An 18,368-nucleotide genomic window follows, 5' to 3' on the forward strand; every position below is an offset into this window, starting at 1 on the left:
TGTTAGACAGGACACGGGAAAAAAAAAAGAAAGTAAAATTAACTTTTTAGCCAAAATAGCACCAAAGTATAGAGGAAGCTGGACTGCTTAGTTTGACAAAAAAAAAAAAAAAAAAATCCTCTGGATATTAAAATGTAAACACTTATTTTTTTTTTAAATTCACATTTTATTTAATCTTTTCAATAGAATAAACTGTGGAAACTCTAAAATTTCTTCATACCCAGTTTTGTTTTTTCCGCCAAAGTCCAACAGGCTGGGCAAGATAGTGTGCATGTTGTTTATTGAGAAAATATAGTGTCAAATTTGTAAAGTTATATCTGGTCAACTGCAACATGAGACCTTAAGGTAATTGATTCCTTGCGAATTTAAGTCCTTCAGGGGTGTGGTGTTCTTAATTTCTTTCAGCAACTAATAAAAAACCTACAAATCGGCCGCATCTACAGGGCAAACACTGGAAGTGAAATGTGAGTTATTTTATAACTCACTAAAATAATCTGGTATTTTAGGATTGGTCAATAATTTAATATGAAGATAGACATTCTTAAATAAATTAATACATTATTTTAAAAGTTGAATAGCCTTCTGTCAATGAGCTGTTACTCATTATCCAAGAACCACATCTGGATCACAAAGTATGGACTTTGTTCTGGTTTTGTTCTGGTTTAAAGAGAAAAGAAGCTTTGCTACAAATTTTGACTTTAATCCAACTTTAATATGTGCATAACATAGTATACCAGTATAATTTATTAATTCATGTGGAGCATATTGCTCTCTGATTTTACTGCAGCTGAGCCCGTTTCCACTCTCTGTAGCTTCTGTTTCACTTGGCAGCGTAGATTCTTGTTTACTGGCATGACGTTCACTCTAAACCTGAAAATACAAAACAAGAAAGTGAGTGAGACAAATCTAGAAATGTAAGAAATATTTACATAATTAAAACTGCTCTTTTAGTGTGGAACAGATTTAGTTAAATGGAATGTAAATTCTATGGATTTAAAGCCATCTGGAAATGACTGCATGGTTTCCTTTTATTCCATATTTCTTAATTTATGTAAAACAAAAAAACTTCCAGTTAGCCACTATTGCATATGGTGCTGTGCAAAAAAAAAGAAAAGATTGCCCCCCCCCCCCAAAAAAATTGTTTTTAATTTTAAAGCCTTTTTTTTAAACCATACTTAAGTTTCAGATCAACAAGCAAATTTTAGTATTACACAAAGTAACCCATTTATATACAGAATGCAGTTTTCAGTTGATTTTAATTCAGAAAAAAAAGCTCCTTAAACAAACCTGGTCATTTAAAAAAAGTTAGCATAAATTAAAAGTAAAAATGATACATTAACTATGACTAACCCTGTTATTTGAGGATGTGGTTGAAGTATTATTTCATCGTTTGACATTTTAATTAGAACCAATCAAATAGAACCAAATAACAGATTAGTTGAAAAGGAGGATACAGCGCATGAGCAAGAACAAATGAAGAAGCGAGAAAAAGAGAGGAAGGAAATTCAAGCCATCTCTTCCATCAGTTATGATCAATGTGAGATATTTGGGAAACAAGTTGGATGAACTCAAGGCCCGAACATGGACCTAGACACTATATCGGGAATACATATACGTTTCACTGAAACATGGTTGGATTGGTCGTGCTAGCAATTTGGGTGCCCTGAGCACATAGCCCCCCCGCCTCCAACAGTGCACTCAGGGCACCCCCTAAGTGTGACGACAGAGGTGCAGGAGTTGGGGAGTTCATCCTGTAAATGTCGGGTTGCTGGTTCAATCCCCTGCTCCGACTGTCTCAGTCATTGTGTCCTTGGGCAAGACACTACACCCGAATAGGCTGCTGGTGGCGGTCAGAGGGCCCAGTGGCGCCGATGTATGGCAACCCCACCTGTCAGCTGTGGCTACTAACATGGCTCACCATTGTCAGGGTGTGAATGGGTGAAAGCGCTATACAAGTACAAGCCATTAGCCAAGCCATTTATTCCCCCGAAAACAGAATGACAATAAGCCATTTATCAATGACTTTCTCTTTTTTACTAAGATATCTTCTCAATTTTATAAATTTGGAAATGGTTTGCAATAACTAGAAGGGGAAATAACTAAACTAGTAACATTTGACAGTAACAATTGTGTTATTTGCACTTTTTAGGCAATACTGTGTTATAATTGTACTTATAGAACACATGTAGTTTGTAATTGGGAGCACTGTGTGCATGTGTCTGCTGCTCCTGTGTGGAGAATTTGTGGTTGCAGTTCATCTGTGTGGGTGGGTGTGGGGGACATGTACAGAGGTTTGAAGCCTCCCTAGTCTTTACCTGCGTGAAGGCTAGGAGAGGGGCAAGTTGGGTAGCCATAATTTTGTTGACTACTTTTTCCGGTTTTATTTTCTGTCATTCAGTATACATCCTCACAACAATTCCTCTATAAGCCCAGTTCTACTAGGTCGTAATGGCCGTGCACCGCACAGCTCCGCTCACTTACGAGTGTTTCAGGAACAATCTGTTTTAGGGACAGGCTGGGTTCTTGCAGCTCTGATGATGATTAAGGCCAAACCTCACTGACTCAGAGGAAAAACTGAAGAGGGACACATTTTTAATTCAATACAATTAAATTTTATTTATATAGCGCCAATTCATGAAACATGTCATCTCAAGGCTCTTTCCAAAGTCAAATTATACAGATTGGGTCAGATAATACAGATGGGTCAAATTATTTCCTATCTAAGGGAACCCAGTTGATTGCATCAAGTCCCGACAAGCAGCATTCACTCCTGGAGAAGCATAGAGCCACAGGGAGAGTCGTCTGCATTGTCCATGGCTTTGAAGCAATCCCTCATACTGAGCAAGCATGAAGTGACAGCGGAAAGAAAAACTCCTCTTTAACGGGAAGGAAAACCTCCAGCAGAACCGGGCTCAGTATGAGCGGTCATCTGCCTCTGTCAAGATTTATTCTGATGAACCCGAACACCACCACACACACAGAGCTGCGTTTAAGGAGCTTTATTGAAGGCTTTGAGTAATGGAAACGGTGACCAAAGACTGCACCGGACTGGAGCAGACGAGCGGTGGTGGAGATGGCTGAGGGTGGAGACACGGCGGAGCTGGAGCAGGTAGTCGGCTGAGCAAGGAGTCTGAGGTAGGGATCTCAGGCAGGAAGATGCAGAAAACACAGGCAAGTTGACGTGTGATACTCAGGCTGGCAACAAGATGAAAATGCAGATGACCCAGCGGTGACGAGCAGACTGGAGAGAGCTTATATAGGAAGGCTTGCAGGTGGAAACAGTCCAGGATGATTAGAGGCTGACAGGTGTGGATGATTAAATAGAGTGGAGCATTAATAAATGCATTGTTAGTGTTAATCATTACAGGCTTATAGCCCTTGGACCACAACCATTTGAGTTATATTTGTTATAGCTACTATTTGAGTTTGAATGAACTATTATAACAGCAAATTATAATTAATAATTAAAACCGCAAGCGGTGATGATCGGCCCTCGCAGCCAAGCGCCGCTCTGGCCTATGGGCCACCGCTAGGGTACGCGCACCTTCCGCCGCCAGCCACCGCAGAAGCTGTCACACATTTTCCTCGCCCGTCCACCATGCAATACACACGTACGCGTTGGGCAGTGCTCCCCCACGACTCACAAAAAATCTGGTGCAGATCGGTCGATGCAGCAAGGAGATACAGCTGTTGAATAATGATAATGCATTTGGCCACCGGACCAGACTAAAGCATTCGGCGAGCCAGATTCGTTCCGCCGGCCGTACGTTTGACACCCCTGGTTTAAACATTAGTATACTAATTTAATTAAAGGTATCTTACTAGCTGTTAATCCAGCTTCATGTGAAAAGTTAACAAAGCTTTTTTAGCTATTTAAAGTTAGTTGTTATTACATGTGTTTAGGGGTTTTGTTTCTTGCATTAAGACAGCTTTTATGAAAGTTTGACATCTAAATTGGTGGATACATACCCAAAAGTAATAATGTAAAAGTAACACTTTAGCAATTGGAATATTGCTAAAGTAACACTTTAGCAATATTCCACATGCGTATGTTGTGTACCAACTTTCGTAATTCCTAACAGAGCACTTCACTCTCAGACTGCAGGTCTTCTGGTGGTTCCTAAAATCTCTAAAAGCAGAATGGGAGGCAGATCCTTTAACTATCAGGCTCTTCTCCTGTGGAACCAACTCCTAGTTTTGTTCCGTGAGGCAGACACCCTGTCTACTTTTAAGACTAATCTTAAAACTTTCCTTTTTCCATCCATCTATCCATTGTCTTCCACTGGGAGGCCCAGATGTCCCTCTCACCAGCCACTTTTGCCAGCTCCTCCGGGGGAATCCCAAGGCGTTCCCAGGCCAGCCGAGAGACATAGTCCCTCCAGCATGTCCTGGGTCTTCCCCTGGGCCTTCTCCCGGTGGGACGTGGCCGGAACACCTCACCAGGGAGGCGTCCAGGAGGCATCCTGACCAGATGCCCGAGCCACCTCAACTGGCTCCTCTCGACGTGGAGGAGCAGCGGCTCTACTCTGAGTCCTCCCCGGATGACTGAGCTCCTCACCCTATCTCTAAGGGAGAGCCCAGACACACTACAGAGAAAACTCATTTTGGCCACTTGTATCCAGGATCTCGTTCTTTCGGTCACGAACCAAAGCTCATGACCATAGATGAGGGTAGGAACGTAGATTTGCCTTTTGGCTCAGCTCTCTCTTCACCACAACGGACCGGTACAGCGCCCGCTTAACAGCAGACGCCGCACCAATCCGTCTGTCCATCTCCCGCTGCATCTTCCCCTCATTCCTGAAGAAGACCCCAAGATACTTGAACTCCTCCACTAGAAGCTGACTCTTGGGACTTTCCTTTTTGACAAAGCTTATAGTTAGAGTGAATCATGTTACCCTGAGCTACCTCTATAGTTATGCTGCTATAGGCTTAGGCTACTGGAGGACATCAGGGTCTATTGTTCTTCAATTTTGCATTGCTTGTTGTCATTTAAGCTTTTACCTTTTTTGTTCTCTTTTTCTTCATGGTAGGTACACCTGGTCTTGCGTTCTGTTAGCTGTGGCATCATCCAGGGAAGACAGATCAACTGCTACTACCATCTAATGTAGAACTTCTGTGCTTTTTTTTCTGTCTTGTTGTGTCTCTGCTCTGTCTTCTGTAACCCCCAGTCTGTCGAGGCAAATGAGGTCCATACTGAGCCCGGTTCTGCTGGAGGTTTTTCCTTCCCGCTAATGGGTGGTTTTTCTTCCCACTGTCGCTTCATGCTTGCTCAGAATGAGGGATTGCTGCAAAGCCATGGACAATGCAGACGACTCGCCCTGTAGCTCTACGCTTCTCCAGGAGTGAATGCTGCTTGTTGGGACTTTGAAGCAATCAACTGGTTCCCTTATATAGGACATTTTTGACCAATCTGTATAATATGATTGATTTTGACTTTGTAAAATGCCTCGAGATGACATGTTTCATGAATTGGCGCTATATAAATAAAATTGAATTGAATTGAATATTAGCTGTTAATCCAGCTTTATGTCAAAAGTTAACAAAACCTTTTTAGTTCTTTAAAGTTAATTGTTATTTCATGTGTTTAAGGGTTTTGTTCCTTGCATTAAGACAGCTTTATGAACATTTGACAGGTAAAGTGGTGGATAAACACCCAAAAGAAATACTGTAACAGTAACACTTTATCAATTGGAAATATTGCTAAAGTGTTACTTTAGCAATATTCCACATGTGCCCTCTCGTAATAAAGAACAAAATTTTGGTGTTATTTTTGACCAAGACATGTCAGTGAAATCGCATATTAAAAAGGTTTCCAGAGTTTCCTTTTTTCACCTTCTAAATTAGAAACATTCTGTCCAGGAGCAATGCTGAAAAACTAGTTCATGCATTTGTTACTTGAAGGCTGGACTATTGTAATTCTTTACTACTATCAGGAAGTCCACAAAATGCAGTTCAAAGTCCTGATCCAAAATGCTGCAAGAGGAGTTCTGATGAAAATCAACATGAGGGATCATATTTCTCCAATTTTAGCCTTCCTTCACTGGCTTACTGTTAAATCAAAAATAGAATTTTAAATTCTTCTTCAAACATATAAAGCCCTTAATAATCAAGCTCCATCATATATCAGAGCTCTGATTACCCCTTATGTTCCTAACAGAGCACTTTGCTCTCAGAGTGCAGGTCTGCTGGTGGTTCCTAGACTCTCTAAAAGTAGAATGGGAGGCAGATTTTTTTAGCTGTCAGGCTCCTCTCCTGTAGAAACAACTCCTAGTTTTGGTCCATGAGGCAGACACCCTGTATACTTTTAAGACTAAGCTTGAAACTTTCCTTTTTGACAAAGCTTCTAGTTAGAGTGGCTCATGTTACCCTGAGCTACCTCTATAGTTATAATAATAATAATTAAACTTTATTGAACTTTTTTGATCTCACATTGGAGAAATTCACTTCTGCATCTTAACCCATCCCCTTGGGGAGCAGTGGGCTGCCATTGTGCAGCGCCTGGGGAGCAATCAGGGGTTAAGGGTCTTGCTCAGGGACCCAGAGTGGCAGTCTGTGGGAGTTTAACTCAGAACATCTGGGATCCAAGCTCAATACTCTAACCACTAGGCCACCGCTCCGTTCGCGTTCCTGTGAATCGCCACTGGGCGATTCACACGAACGCTTTGGGCAGCACTCCCCCACGACTCACAAAAAATCTGGTTAAGATCGGTCGATGCAGCGAGGAGATACAGCCGTTGAATAATGAAAATGCATTGGGCCACCAGACCGGACTAAAGCGTTCAGCGGGCCGGATTCAGCCCGCGGGCCGTCCGTTTGACACCCCTGGTTTAAACATTAGTATACCAATTTAATCAAAGGTATCTTACTAGCTGTTAATCCAGCTTTATGTCAAAAGTTAACAAAACCTTTTTAGTTCTTTAAAGTTAATTGTTATTTCATGTGTTTAAGGGTTTCGTTTCTTGCATTAAGACAGCTTTTATGAATGTTTGACAGTTAAATTGGTGGATAAACACCCAAAAGAAATACTGTAACAGTAACACTTTATCAATTGGAAATATTGCGAAAGTATTACATTAGCAACATTCCACATGTGGCCTCTGGTAATAAAGTCAAAAATCTTGGTGCTATTTTTGACCAAGACAGGTCATTGAAATCCCATATTAAAAAGGTTTCCAGAGTTTCCTATTTTCACCTTCTAAATTAGAAACATTCTGTCCAGGAGCAATGCTCAAAAACTAGTCCATGCATTTGTTACTTGAAGGCTGGACTATTGTAATTCTTTACTACTATAAGGAAGTCCACAAAATATATAGGTCATATTGTTGTGAGCCAAAAGTTCTAACAAAAGCCTACCATATCAAATGTGATACAAAAATAATATCATAAAAATAAGGATATGGCAAAAAAAAAATTGGATTTTGTTTTCAGGCTTAAAAAACATCAACATTCTAAAAAATTAGAATTGTCTGACTATTTTTTAATGGGTCAGGCTTTAAAGGGTTAAATATATTTCAAAACCAAAGAAAGTGAACTTATTTTGTGGTTTATTTGTGGTCTCTTGCTGCCACCTGGTGGACAAGTTTGAGCAAATGCCAATGCTGTATATTTCCAAAGATTATATTTCCTGTTGTCAGGGGGCACGGCCTTACTAATGTCATCATTTGACAATTGGATATTGTAGGAGACCTGATGGTGATCAACTACTGAAAGTTTGGTGGCTCTGTGAGTTTTTGTGTATGAAATATAACAGTTTTGTGTTTCATGGCGAGTAGGTGAACTTTGACCCCTGCTAATCCCCCTTCACCATGGTCAAAAACTCACCGTTTTGATAATTTTTAATTTGCCATGCCTTATGATCAGACTGACCGAGTTTCAAGCTGATCGCTCGAAATCTCTGGGAGCAGTTTGATCTTATACCAACGCTGTAAATGTCAAATTTGAAGTCAAAATCAGACTTTCAGTCTAAAATGGCCAACTTCCTGCGATACTTGCACTATAACGTTAATTGTAAATTCTGAGCGTCTTGTTGAGCTCTACAACTGTATAAAATTTCATGTCTCTACGACAAAGTAAGTGAATAGCAAAGGGTCGTTTGAAAATTTCTAGGTGGTGGCGTTGAGGCATTTTTCTTTAGAATTTTGTGACGACCTTAAAATACAAATTTTTTAAATAGTCCCCATGCATCTGCAAAGTTTGGTGAGTTTTTGAAAATGAGAAAGCCCCCAAAAAGGCCCCTCTTTAGGGTGGAAGATTAATAATAATAATAATTAAAGCCGCAAGCGGCGATGAGCGGCCCTCGCAGCCAAGCACCGCTGGGGTACGCGCACCGCCTGCCGCCAACCACCGCAGAAGCTGTCACGCATTTTCCTCGCCCGCCCACCGAGAGAGAGAACAGAAAGGTAAAGCAGAAATGACAACACGTAATGCATAATTGAAGAACAGTAGAACTCTATAGAGTGAGAAAATTAGATCCTAAAGTCCTCCAGTAGCCTAAGCCTATAGCAGTAAAACTATAAAGGTAGCTCAGAGTAACATGAGCCACTCTAGTTATAAGCTTTGTCAAAAAGGAAGGTTTTAAGATTAGTCTTAAAAGTAGACAGGGTGTCTGCTTCACGGACCAAAACTGGGAGTTGGTTCCACAGGAGAGGAGCCTGATAGCTAAAGGATCCTCCCATTCTACTTTTAGAGACTCTAGGAACCACCAGCAGACCTGCAGTCTGAAAGCGAAGTGCTCTGTTAGGAACATACGGGGTAATCAGAGCTCTGATATATGATGGAGCTTGATTATTAAGGGCTTTATACGTTAGAATAAGAATTTTAATTTCTATTCTTGATTTTACAGGAAGCCAATGAAGGGAAGCTAAAATTGGAGAAATATGATCCCGCTTGTTGATTTTCATCAGAACTCTTGCTGCAGCATTTTGGATCAGCTGAAGACTCTGAAAAGATCATGAAAGAGGAGGTGAAGATAACATTAAAATTCAAAAAGGAAGATGAAAATATTGCTCTGAGCCCAAAAATAGTTTCTAAGGAAACAAAAAAGAAAATAGGGGAAGTTGAAATGGCTAAAACGCTGAGAGATGGAAGCTTGTTAAATGTTTGTAAATTGGAAGAACAAAAAAGGAAAGCAATGAGTGTTGAGAGTATTGGAAAGAAAAGAGTTGAAAGTAAAAGAGTGTTGGGAGAAAAGAAAGGATCCCGAGGAGTTATTTATGGAATTCCAGTTAATGAAGATCTAGAGAAATTAAAACATAAAATCATGTTAAAGTCAAGGATATAAAGAGATTGCAGAAAACAGTTAATAATGAGCGAGTTGACAGCTTATCTGTGCTTCTGGAATTTTCTACTCCAGAAGTTCCAGATAGAGTCAAAGTGGGTTTCTTGTGTTATTCAGTTAGGCCTTATGTTCCACCTCCACTTCGGTGTTTCAAGTGTCAGAGGTATGGTCACATTTGCTGCAGTGTGCAGGGGCAAACAGAGCTGTTTGAAATGTGGAGGGGACCACAAAATACAAGAATATGGTGAACATGTTCAGGATAAATGCTGTAATTGTGGTGGGGAACATAGGGCAACATATGGAGGGTGTGAAAGATTATGTAACTGGTAATTTAGTAGAGCAGATTGGGAGAAATATAAGGAAATAAGTGAAGATAAAATTAAGGAAATTGACATGAATCTTGGTATTGATTCATTAAACAAAATCTTTGGAAGCTGTTCAACAGTCAGTTCCAAAGAAAGGAGGGATACATAAAAAGAAGATAATTCCATGGTGGACAATAGAATGTGACCAGGCTATTAAATCCCGAAATAAAGCTTTTAAAATTCTATAAGGAAATCAGAATTTTCAAAATTTAATTGAATACAAGAAGATGCAAGCTATAGTAAAAAGAGTTATAAGAAATACAAAAAGAGAATATTGGAGAAATTATTGTAATTCATTAGGAAGAGAAACAGATATAGGGAAAGTATGGAAAATGATTAAACGAATGAATGGTATTAAAATGGATTATAGTTATCCAGTTTTAGTTAGTGATAGAACAACGGCAGGTATTAATGAAGAAAAAGCAACAATGTTGTCATAAACATTTGTACAAATACATAGTTCCAATAATATTAGTGAAGAGTAGAAAACGGATAGAGCTATAACATTATTGGAAAAAGGACATATGATAAACAGAGAAGAAGGAAATAGTATTATTAAAATCGATTTTTCTATAGCGGAGTTAAGACGAGCCATGAGGAAAGTTAAGATGTCAACCCCAGGGAGTGATCAAATATGGTATATAATGATAAATAAGCTAAGTGAATACTCAAAATTAATATTTTTAGATATTTATAATAGAAAATGGGAAATGACCTAGAAGTTGGAATGAGGCTATTGTGGTTCCAATTCCAAAAACGGGTAAAGATAGCTCAAAACCAGAAAATTATAGACCTATTGCTTTAACATCATGTTTAAGTAAAATTATGGAGAAAATGGTAATTGAAAGATTAATTTATTTTGTTGAATCAAAAGGGTACTTATCAAATTATCAAAGCGGTTTCAGAAAAGGAAGGAATACTATGGATCCAATTGTGTGTTTACAACATGAGGTACTAACAGCAAAAGTTAATAAAGAAAGTGTTTTGGCAGTGTTCTTAGATATAGAAAAGGCTTATGATATGATGTGGAAAGAGGGATTATTGATCAAATTGAGGAAAATGTGAATTTGTGGAAGAATTTATCATTGGGTAGAGAACTTTTTAACAATTCAATTCAATTTTATTTATATAACGCCAATTCATAAACATGTCATCTCGAGGCACTTTACAAAGTCAAAATCAATCATATTATACAGATTGGTCAAAAATTTCCTATATAAGGAAACCAGTTGATTGCATCAAAGTCCCAACAAGCAGCTTTCACTCCTGGAGAAGTGTAGACCTACAGGGAGAGTCGTCTGCATTGTCCATGGCTTTGCAGCAATCCCTCATACTGAGCAAGCATGAAGCGTCAGTGGAAAGAAAAACCACCCATTAGCAGGAAGGAAAAACCTCCAGCAGAACCGGGCTCAGTATGAACGGTCATCTGCCTCGACCGACTGGGGGTTACAGAAGACAGAGCAGAGACACAACAAGACAGACAAAAAAGCACAGAAGCACACATTGATCCAGTGATCTGTTATACATTAGATGGTAATAGTGGTGATCTGTCTTCCCTGGATGATGTCACAGTTAACAGAACGTCAGACTAGGTGTACCTACTATGAAGAAAAAAGAGAGAGAACAAAAAGTTACAAGCTGAAATGACAACAGTCATTTCAATGTAATGCAATGCAAAACTGGAGAACAGTAGACTGGAGAACAGTAGAAATCAGTAGAGTGAGAGAAATAGGCCCCAATGTCCTCCAGCAGCCTAAGCCTATAGCAGCATAACTACAGATGTAGCTCAGGGTAACATGAGCCACTCTAACTATAAGCTTAAATTCTATTCTTGATATAACAGGAAGCCAATGAAGGGAAGCTAAAATTGGAGAAATATGATCCCTCTTGTTGATTTTCATCAGAACTCTTGCTGCAGCATTTTGGATCAGCTGAAGACTTCGAACTGCATTTTGTGGACTTCCTGATAGTAAAGAATTACAATAGTCCAGCCTTGAAGTAACAAATGTATGGACTAGTTTTTCAGCGTCACCCCTGGACAGAATGTTTCTAATTTTGGCGATATTCCTGAGGTGAAAAAAAGGAAACTCTGGAAACCTGTTTAATATGGGATTTAAATGACATGTCTTGGTCGAAGACAACACCAAGATTTTTAACTTTATTTCCAGAGGCCAGAATGGATAATACAGGTAAGAGTTGGTAAGAGTCTTTCAGGGAGAAATTAAAAAGAACCACACAAGGCAGTATTATCAGTCTTTATTATTTTCAGTTATGATAAATGATGCACTTAAAGAAATAGAAAATGAATTGGGTTGTTCATTGTTTGCTGATGACGGAGCTATTTGGAAACGTAGAAGGAATGTTAAATTTATTGTAGGGAAAGTCCAAAAAGCAATTCATAAGATTGAACAATGGTCTTACAAATGGAGTTTTAAATTTTCGGTAGATAAAACAAAAGTATTGCTTTTTACTCAGAAAAGAAATCAAGAAGTACAACTGAAGTTATATAATCAAGATTGTACTGTTCTCTCTATGTGTTTTGCTCTTGCATGAACACAGATAAACAGCCAGCCAAACTCCTTATTCAAGAGGCAGGAAGTGAGCGGCTTGCTCCTTTATTATCTTCTTACACATTTAGTCAGCATTTCTGACTGCTTTGAATCCAGTGTAAAACTAGAAAAGAAAGATACAAAAAAATGGCTTAATAAACAGCCATGTAAATATCAGTATTAACGTATCAAAGTATCAGCTGCTTAATATTAACTCAACAGGTATTTTCACAGCCGGCTAGAAAAGCGGCAAATTAGCAAGTAAACACACACACTCTGCTGTCACACAGACCACGACATTTTACCGTTGCTTTTATACACAAAATAACCATAAAAGATATTAACATATCTTATCGAATCTGTAAACAATGAGCAACACTTACAACCATTGCTTTCGGAGAGATTAACTGCATTGTTGCTGCCCTGAGACGATGCACACACGCTCTCTTCCTCTTGTTTGCGTCTTTACTTCCTACTTCCGGTTCGGAAGATTTTCAACATAAAAGCACCGCAAATTCATTTAAAACAGAGAACGGTATATTAACATTTCAAAGTAGTTTTTAAATGTCTTTTAAACATATTAAACATATTCAGGGCAGAACAAAGATCTAGAGAGAGTAAAGCAATTTAAATTCTTAGGAGTATGGTTTGATAAAAAAAAACTATCCTGGAAAGTGCACATAGATAAGGTTATTGAAAAATGTAAAAGGATACTTAATATATTGAGATGTTTAGTTGGGTATGAATGTTACATTCCTGCAGTGAAAAAGAAAGGGTTCATAATAAAGTTGGACAATTATTCAGAAAGCTACAGAATTAGGATTAAATCATTTAAATATTAGTCCAACAGTACCATTATCAATAACACCACCATGGATTTTACCTGAAACAATAGTAGATTTAACAATATTGGAAAAGAAAAATAAAGATAAAATGTATATGTGTAATTCTATAATAGTGGAGGAATATATAGAACAGTTTTATAATAATGTAAAAATGTATATGGATGCATCAAAAAAGCAATTACGACAAACTGGAGTAGGTGTAATAATTCCAGAGTTTAAACTGCATATAGGGAAGAAATTAAATGAAGGAATATCTGTTTATACGGCAGAAATGATTGCATTATTAGTTGCTGTAGAATGGATTGAGGAAGTGAGACCATTAAGAGCTGTCATATGTTCAGATTCAAGTTCATCATTGATCAGTTTAAAAAGAAATCATTCAGAAAGCCGTCCAGATATCTTATTAGTAATTCAACAAATATTATATCATATTCAGATGATGGGGTTATCAGCTGTGTTTCTTTGGGTTCCTGCACATATAGGAGTGAAAGGTAATTAAATGGCTGATAAGAAAGCTAAAGAGTCGATAAATAAAAGTAAGAGTGATTAAGAATAAACATGGGTAAATCAGAGGTTCAAAGTATTATGCTGCCATCTTGTGGTCAAAAATAATACCCGTTTTTATGACAAAATGACATCTTTGATGAAAATTAATTGACTTTCTTTAGGGTTTACACAATTGGTCCAAGAGACTTTTTTGTAGGGACTGAGAAGTTACATCTGCTTACCGAGTTTCATAATTCTCAGACAAAGCATGGCTTGGGGCTTACTGATTTAATGCGTTTTTAATGGTTTTCCACAAACCTGATTTTTGCAATGCGACAGCTCAGGCAAATATGCATATTTCATAAAACCTTTGATAACTTTTAACCCTCAAGGTCTCATCTCCACGCTGAAAAAATTTGAAAGTGATAACTTAAAATGCCTAGGACTAGTTCGTTAAAGTTTGAGGCAAAAACCGCCAATATTTTACCCTTTGACCCAAAATAGCAGACTTCCTGTGGGTTTTAGAGCATACACCCAAGAGACTTTTTTTCATAATTTTGAAAAAGCTACCTAGGTAAAAAATTTCAGCTTTCTACGTGTTACGGTTTGGCCCAACTCACTCTAGTTGGCGCTGTTGAGCAGGTTTGCCACGCCTGTTTTCAATTACACTAAAATCATGCGATTTCTCACGGGGGACAATTTTGGGCAAAGTTTGGTGAGTTTTCATGCATGTTTAGGCCTCCAAAAAGCCGTTTCAAAAGTCCCAAGAATAAATAATAATAATAATTAAAGCCGCAAGCGGCATCGAGCGGCCCTCGCAGCCAAGCGCCGCTCCGGCCTTGGCCACCGCTGGGATTTGCGCACCGCTGGCCGCCCGCCAGGATCTCGTTCATGTTGATTAGCTCAGAGGGGTAACATAGCGACTGCTAACAATAAAACATGACACTTCCTGTTGTCAGGGGGCGTGGTCTAAGTGATGTCATCATTTGACCATTGGATATTGTAGAAGACCCGATGATGATCAATCAGAAAGTTTGGTGCCTCTGTGTGTTTCTGTGTAGGAGATATAGCAGTTTTTCCTGTTGTCAGGGGGCGTGGCCTAAGTGATGTCATCATTTGACCATTGGATATTGTAGAAGACCCGATGATGATCAATCACAGAAAGTTTGGTGCCTCTGTGTGTTTCTGTGTAGGAGATATAACAGTTTTTCCTGTTTTCAGGGGGCGTGGCCTAAGTGATGTCATCATTTGGCCATTGGATATTGTAGAAGACCTGATGATGATCAATCACAGAAAGTTTGGTGCCTCTGTGTGTTTCTGTGTAGGAGATATAGCAGTTTTTCCTGTTGTCAGGGGGCGTGGCCTAAGTGATGTCATCATTTGACCATTGGATATTGTAGAAGACCCGATGATGATCAATCACAGAAAGTTTGGTGCCTCTGTGTGTTTCTGTGTAGGAGATATAACAGTTTTTCCTGTTGTCAGGGGGCGTGGCCTAAGTGATGTCATCATTTGACCATTGGATATTGTAGAAGACCCGATGATGAACAATCACAGAAAGTTTGGTGCCTCTGTGTGTTTCTGTGTGGGAGATATAACAGTTTTATGTTTTGTGGCGAGTAGGTGAACTTTGACCCCTGCTAACGCCCCTTCAAAATGCTCAAAAACTCACCGTTTTGATAACTTTTAATTGGCCATGCCTTATGATCAGACTGACGGAGTTTTAAGCCGCTCGCTCGAAATCCCTAGGACGAGTTCGATCAAATACCAATGCTGTAAACGTCAAAAATGAGGTCAAATTACGACTTTCAATCTAAAATGGCCGACTTCCTGTGATATTTGCACTATGACGTTAATTGTAAATTCTGAGCGTCTTGCTTAGATCTACAACTGTACAAAATTTCATTACTCTACGATGAAGTAAGTGAATAGCAAAGGGTCCTTTGAAAATTTCTAGGTGGCGCCGTTGAGGCATTTTTCTTTTGATTTTTGTGACGACCTTAAAATCCAAAATTTTTAAACAGTCTTCTTGCATCCGCCAAGTTTGGTGAGTTTTTGAAAATGGTAAGGCCCCCAAAAAGGCCCCTCTTTAGGGGGGCAGAATAATAATAATAAGAAACAACACAGATACAATAGGCCTTCGCAGCGCTTAGCTGCTCGGGCCTAATAATAATAATAATAATAATAATAAAATCTGCAGTTACAATAGGCCTTCGCAGCGCTTAGCTGCTCGGGCCTAATTAAAACCGCAAGCGGTGATGATCGGCCCTCGCAGCAAAGCGCCGCTCTGGCCTATTGGCCACCGCTGGGATTTGCGCACCGCCGGCCGCCCGCCACCACAGATGCTGTCACGCATTTTGCCCGCCTGTCCACTGGGCGATTCACACGAACGTGTTCTGCAGCGCTCCCCCACGACTCACAAAAAATCTGATCGCTCGATGCAGCGAGGAGATACAGCTGTTGAATAATGATAATGCATTTGGCCACCGGACCGGACTAAATCGTTCGGCGGGCCGAATTCGGCCCGCGGGCCGTAGCTTTGACACCCCTGGTTTAAACATTAGTATACCAATTTAATCAAAGGTATCTTACTAGCTGTTAATCCAGCTTAATGTGAAAAGTTAACAAAACCATTTTAGTTTTTTAAAGTTACTTGCTATTTCATGTGTTTAAGGGTTTTGTTTCTTGCATTAAGACAGCTTTTATGAAAGTTTAACATCTAAATTGGTGGATACACACCCAAAAGTAATGTAAAAGTAACACTTTAGCAATTGGACTATTGCTAAAGGAACACTTTAGCAATATTGCGGGGGTAGCAGCTTTATAAAGGAGGCCCAGACGTCCCTCTCCCCAGCCACTTGGGCCAGCTCCTCCGGGGGAATCCCAAGGCGTTCCCAGGCCAGCCGAGAGACATAGTCCCTCCAGCATGTCCTGGGTCTTCCCCTGGGCCTCCTCCCGGTGGGACGTGCCCAGAACACCTCACCAGGGAGGCGTTCAGGAGGCATCCTAACCAGATGCACAAGCCACCTCAACTGGCTCCTTTCGACGTGAAGAAGCAGTGGCTCTACTCTGAGTCCTCCCCGGATGACTGAGCTCCTCACCTTATCTCTAAGGGAGAGCTCACACACACTATGGAGAAAACTAATTTCAGTCGCTTGTATCCGGGATCTCGTTCTTTCGGTCACGACCCAAAGCTCGTGACCATAGATGAGGGTAGGAACGTAGATCGACCGGTAAATCGAGAGCTTCGCCTTTTGGCTCAGCTCTCTCTTCACCACAACGGACCGTTACAGCGCCCGCTTCACAGCAGACGCCGCACCAATCCGCCTGTCGATCTCCCGCTCCATCTTCCCCTCATTCGTGAACAAGACCCCAAGATACTTGAACTTCTCCACTAGAAGCTGGCTCTTTGGACTTTCCTTTTTTGAAAAGCTTATAGTTAGAGTGGCTCATGTTACCCTGAGCTACCTCTATAGTTATGCTGCTATACGTTTAGGCTACTGCAGGACATCAGGGTCTATTGTTCTTTAAATTTGAATGACTGTTGTCATTTCAGCTTTTAACTTTTTGATTTTTCTTTTTTCTTCATAGTAGGTACACCTGGTCTGGCGTTCTGTTAGCTGTGGCATCATTCAGGGAAGACAGATCACCCGCTACTACCATCTAATGTAGAACTTCTTTTTTGTCTGTCTTGTTGTGTCTCTGCTCTGTCTTCTGTAACCCCAGTGGGTCGAGGCAGATGACCGTTCATACTGAGCCCGGTTCTGCTGGAGGTTTTTCCTTCCCGTTAATGGGGAGTTGTTTTTCCCGCTGTTGCTTCATGCTTGCTCAGTAGGTAGGATTGCTGCAAAGCCATGGACAATGCAGACGACTCTCCCTGTGGCTCTACACTTCTTCAAGAGAGAATGCTACTTGTCAAGACTTTGATGCAATGAACTGGTTCCCTTATATAGGAATTTTTTTGACCAATGTGTAAAATCTGACCCAATCTGTATAATCTGGTTGATTTTGACTTTGTAAACTGCCTTGAGATGACATATTTCATGAATTGGCGCTATGTAAATAACATTGAATTGAATCATCTCTTTAGACCAAGTAAACTATCACATTTTATGAGACAGTTATCTCATTTTAAAGATATAATCATCAAACGTTATTACTCTTAGCAAGTTAAAGCTCCATAAAAATTTTAGACCAGCTTTTAGTTCCACTCTTTTACTATGCACATCTAGGCTACCTATAAATATAAAGTATGGCATGCCAAAAAACATTTTCAACAAAAGGCAATTTTAGTAATTGCCTTGCAATTTTATATCTAAGCATTAAAAATGATAATATTTCACCAATTTTCACAGCAAGATGGAAATAACGACTAACATTTTAAGATTTTGTAAAAACTTTTTTCCTTTTTTACCTACCTTTTGAAATTAATACTTGTTTCTACTTCTCCAAAATTATACTTCAAGAAAACTATTGTGCTGTCCTGGGGCCATATGCAGCTAGACAGCTAGGACAAAAGTTCCCCACACAAAGCTTCCTTTTCTTGCATTGTCTGAATAACGTTTGTTCCCAAATCTGGCTTTAAACATTGTTTTTGTAAAAAGACAAATATTTTTCCAAGGCAGACGCGTGTAGAACAAATTAAACTTCAACATTAGCAGTTTCCCTAGCTTCATCGCTGAAAAGCAGCTTTAAACCGGAGCAAAATACGTCAAAGATCTTTCTTTAAGGTGAGAGCACTCACTATCTCACGTAATTCACATAGAGATCTAACAAAGTTGTGATGTCTCACTCTGATTAAATATGTTAAATAAAACCCAAAACTTTTCTAACTGTTTTTGCCTTG

The 18,368-nt window shown here is 39.6% G+C and overlaps 1 protein-coding gene across 1 annotated transcript in view; it reads right to left on the reverse strand.

The window, feature by feature from the left end:
- Window positions 1-690: 690 nt before the first annotated feature.
- Window positions 691-18,368, reverse strand: part of ska2 (spindle and kinetochore associated complex subunit 2) — a 64,736-nt gene continuing 47,058 nt past the window's right edge. The window contains exon 4 of the mRNA XM_036131989.1: window positions 691-870. Coding sequence (XP_035987882.1) covers window positions 865-870 — 6 coding nt within the window. The 3' untranslated portion in view covers window positions 691-864. The remainder of the gene's footprint in view (window positions 871-18,368) is intronic.

This window comes from Fundulus heteroclitus, unplaced genomic scaffold (genome assembly GCF_011125445.2).
Source record: "Fundulus heteroclitus isolate FHET01 unplaced genomic scaffold, MU-UCD_Fhet_4.1 scaffold_463, whole genome shotgun sequence".
Classification (NCBI taxonomy): Eukaryota; Metazoa; Chordata; class Actinopteri; order Cyprinodontiformes; family Fundulidae; genus Fundulus; species Fundulus heteroclitus.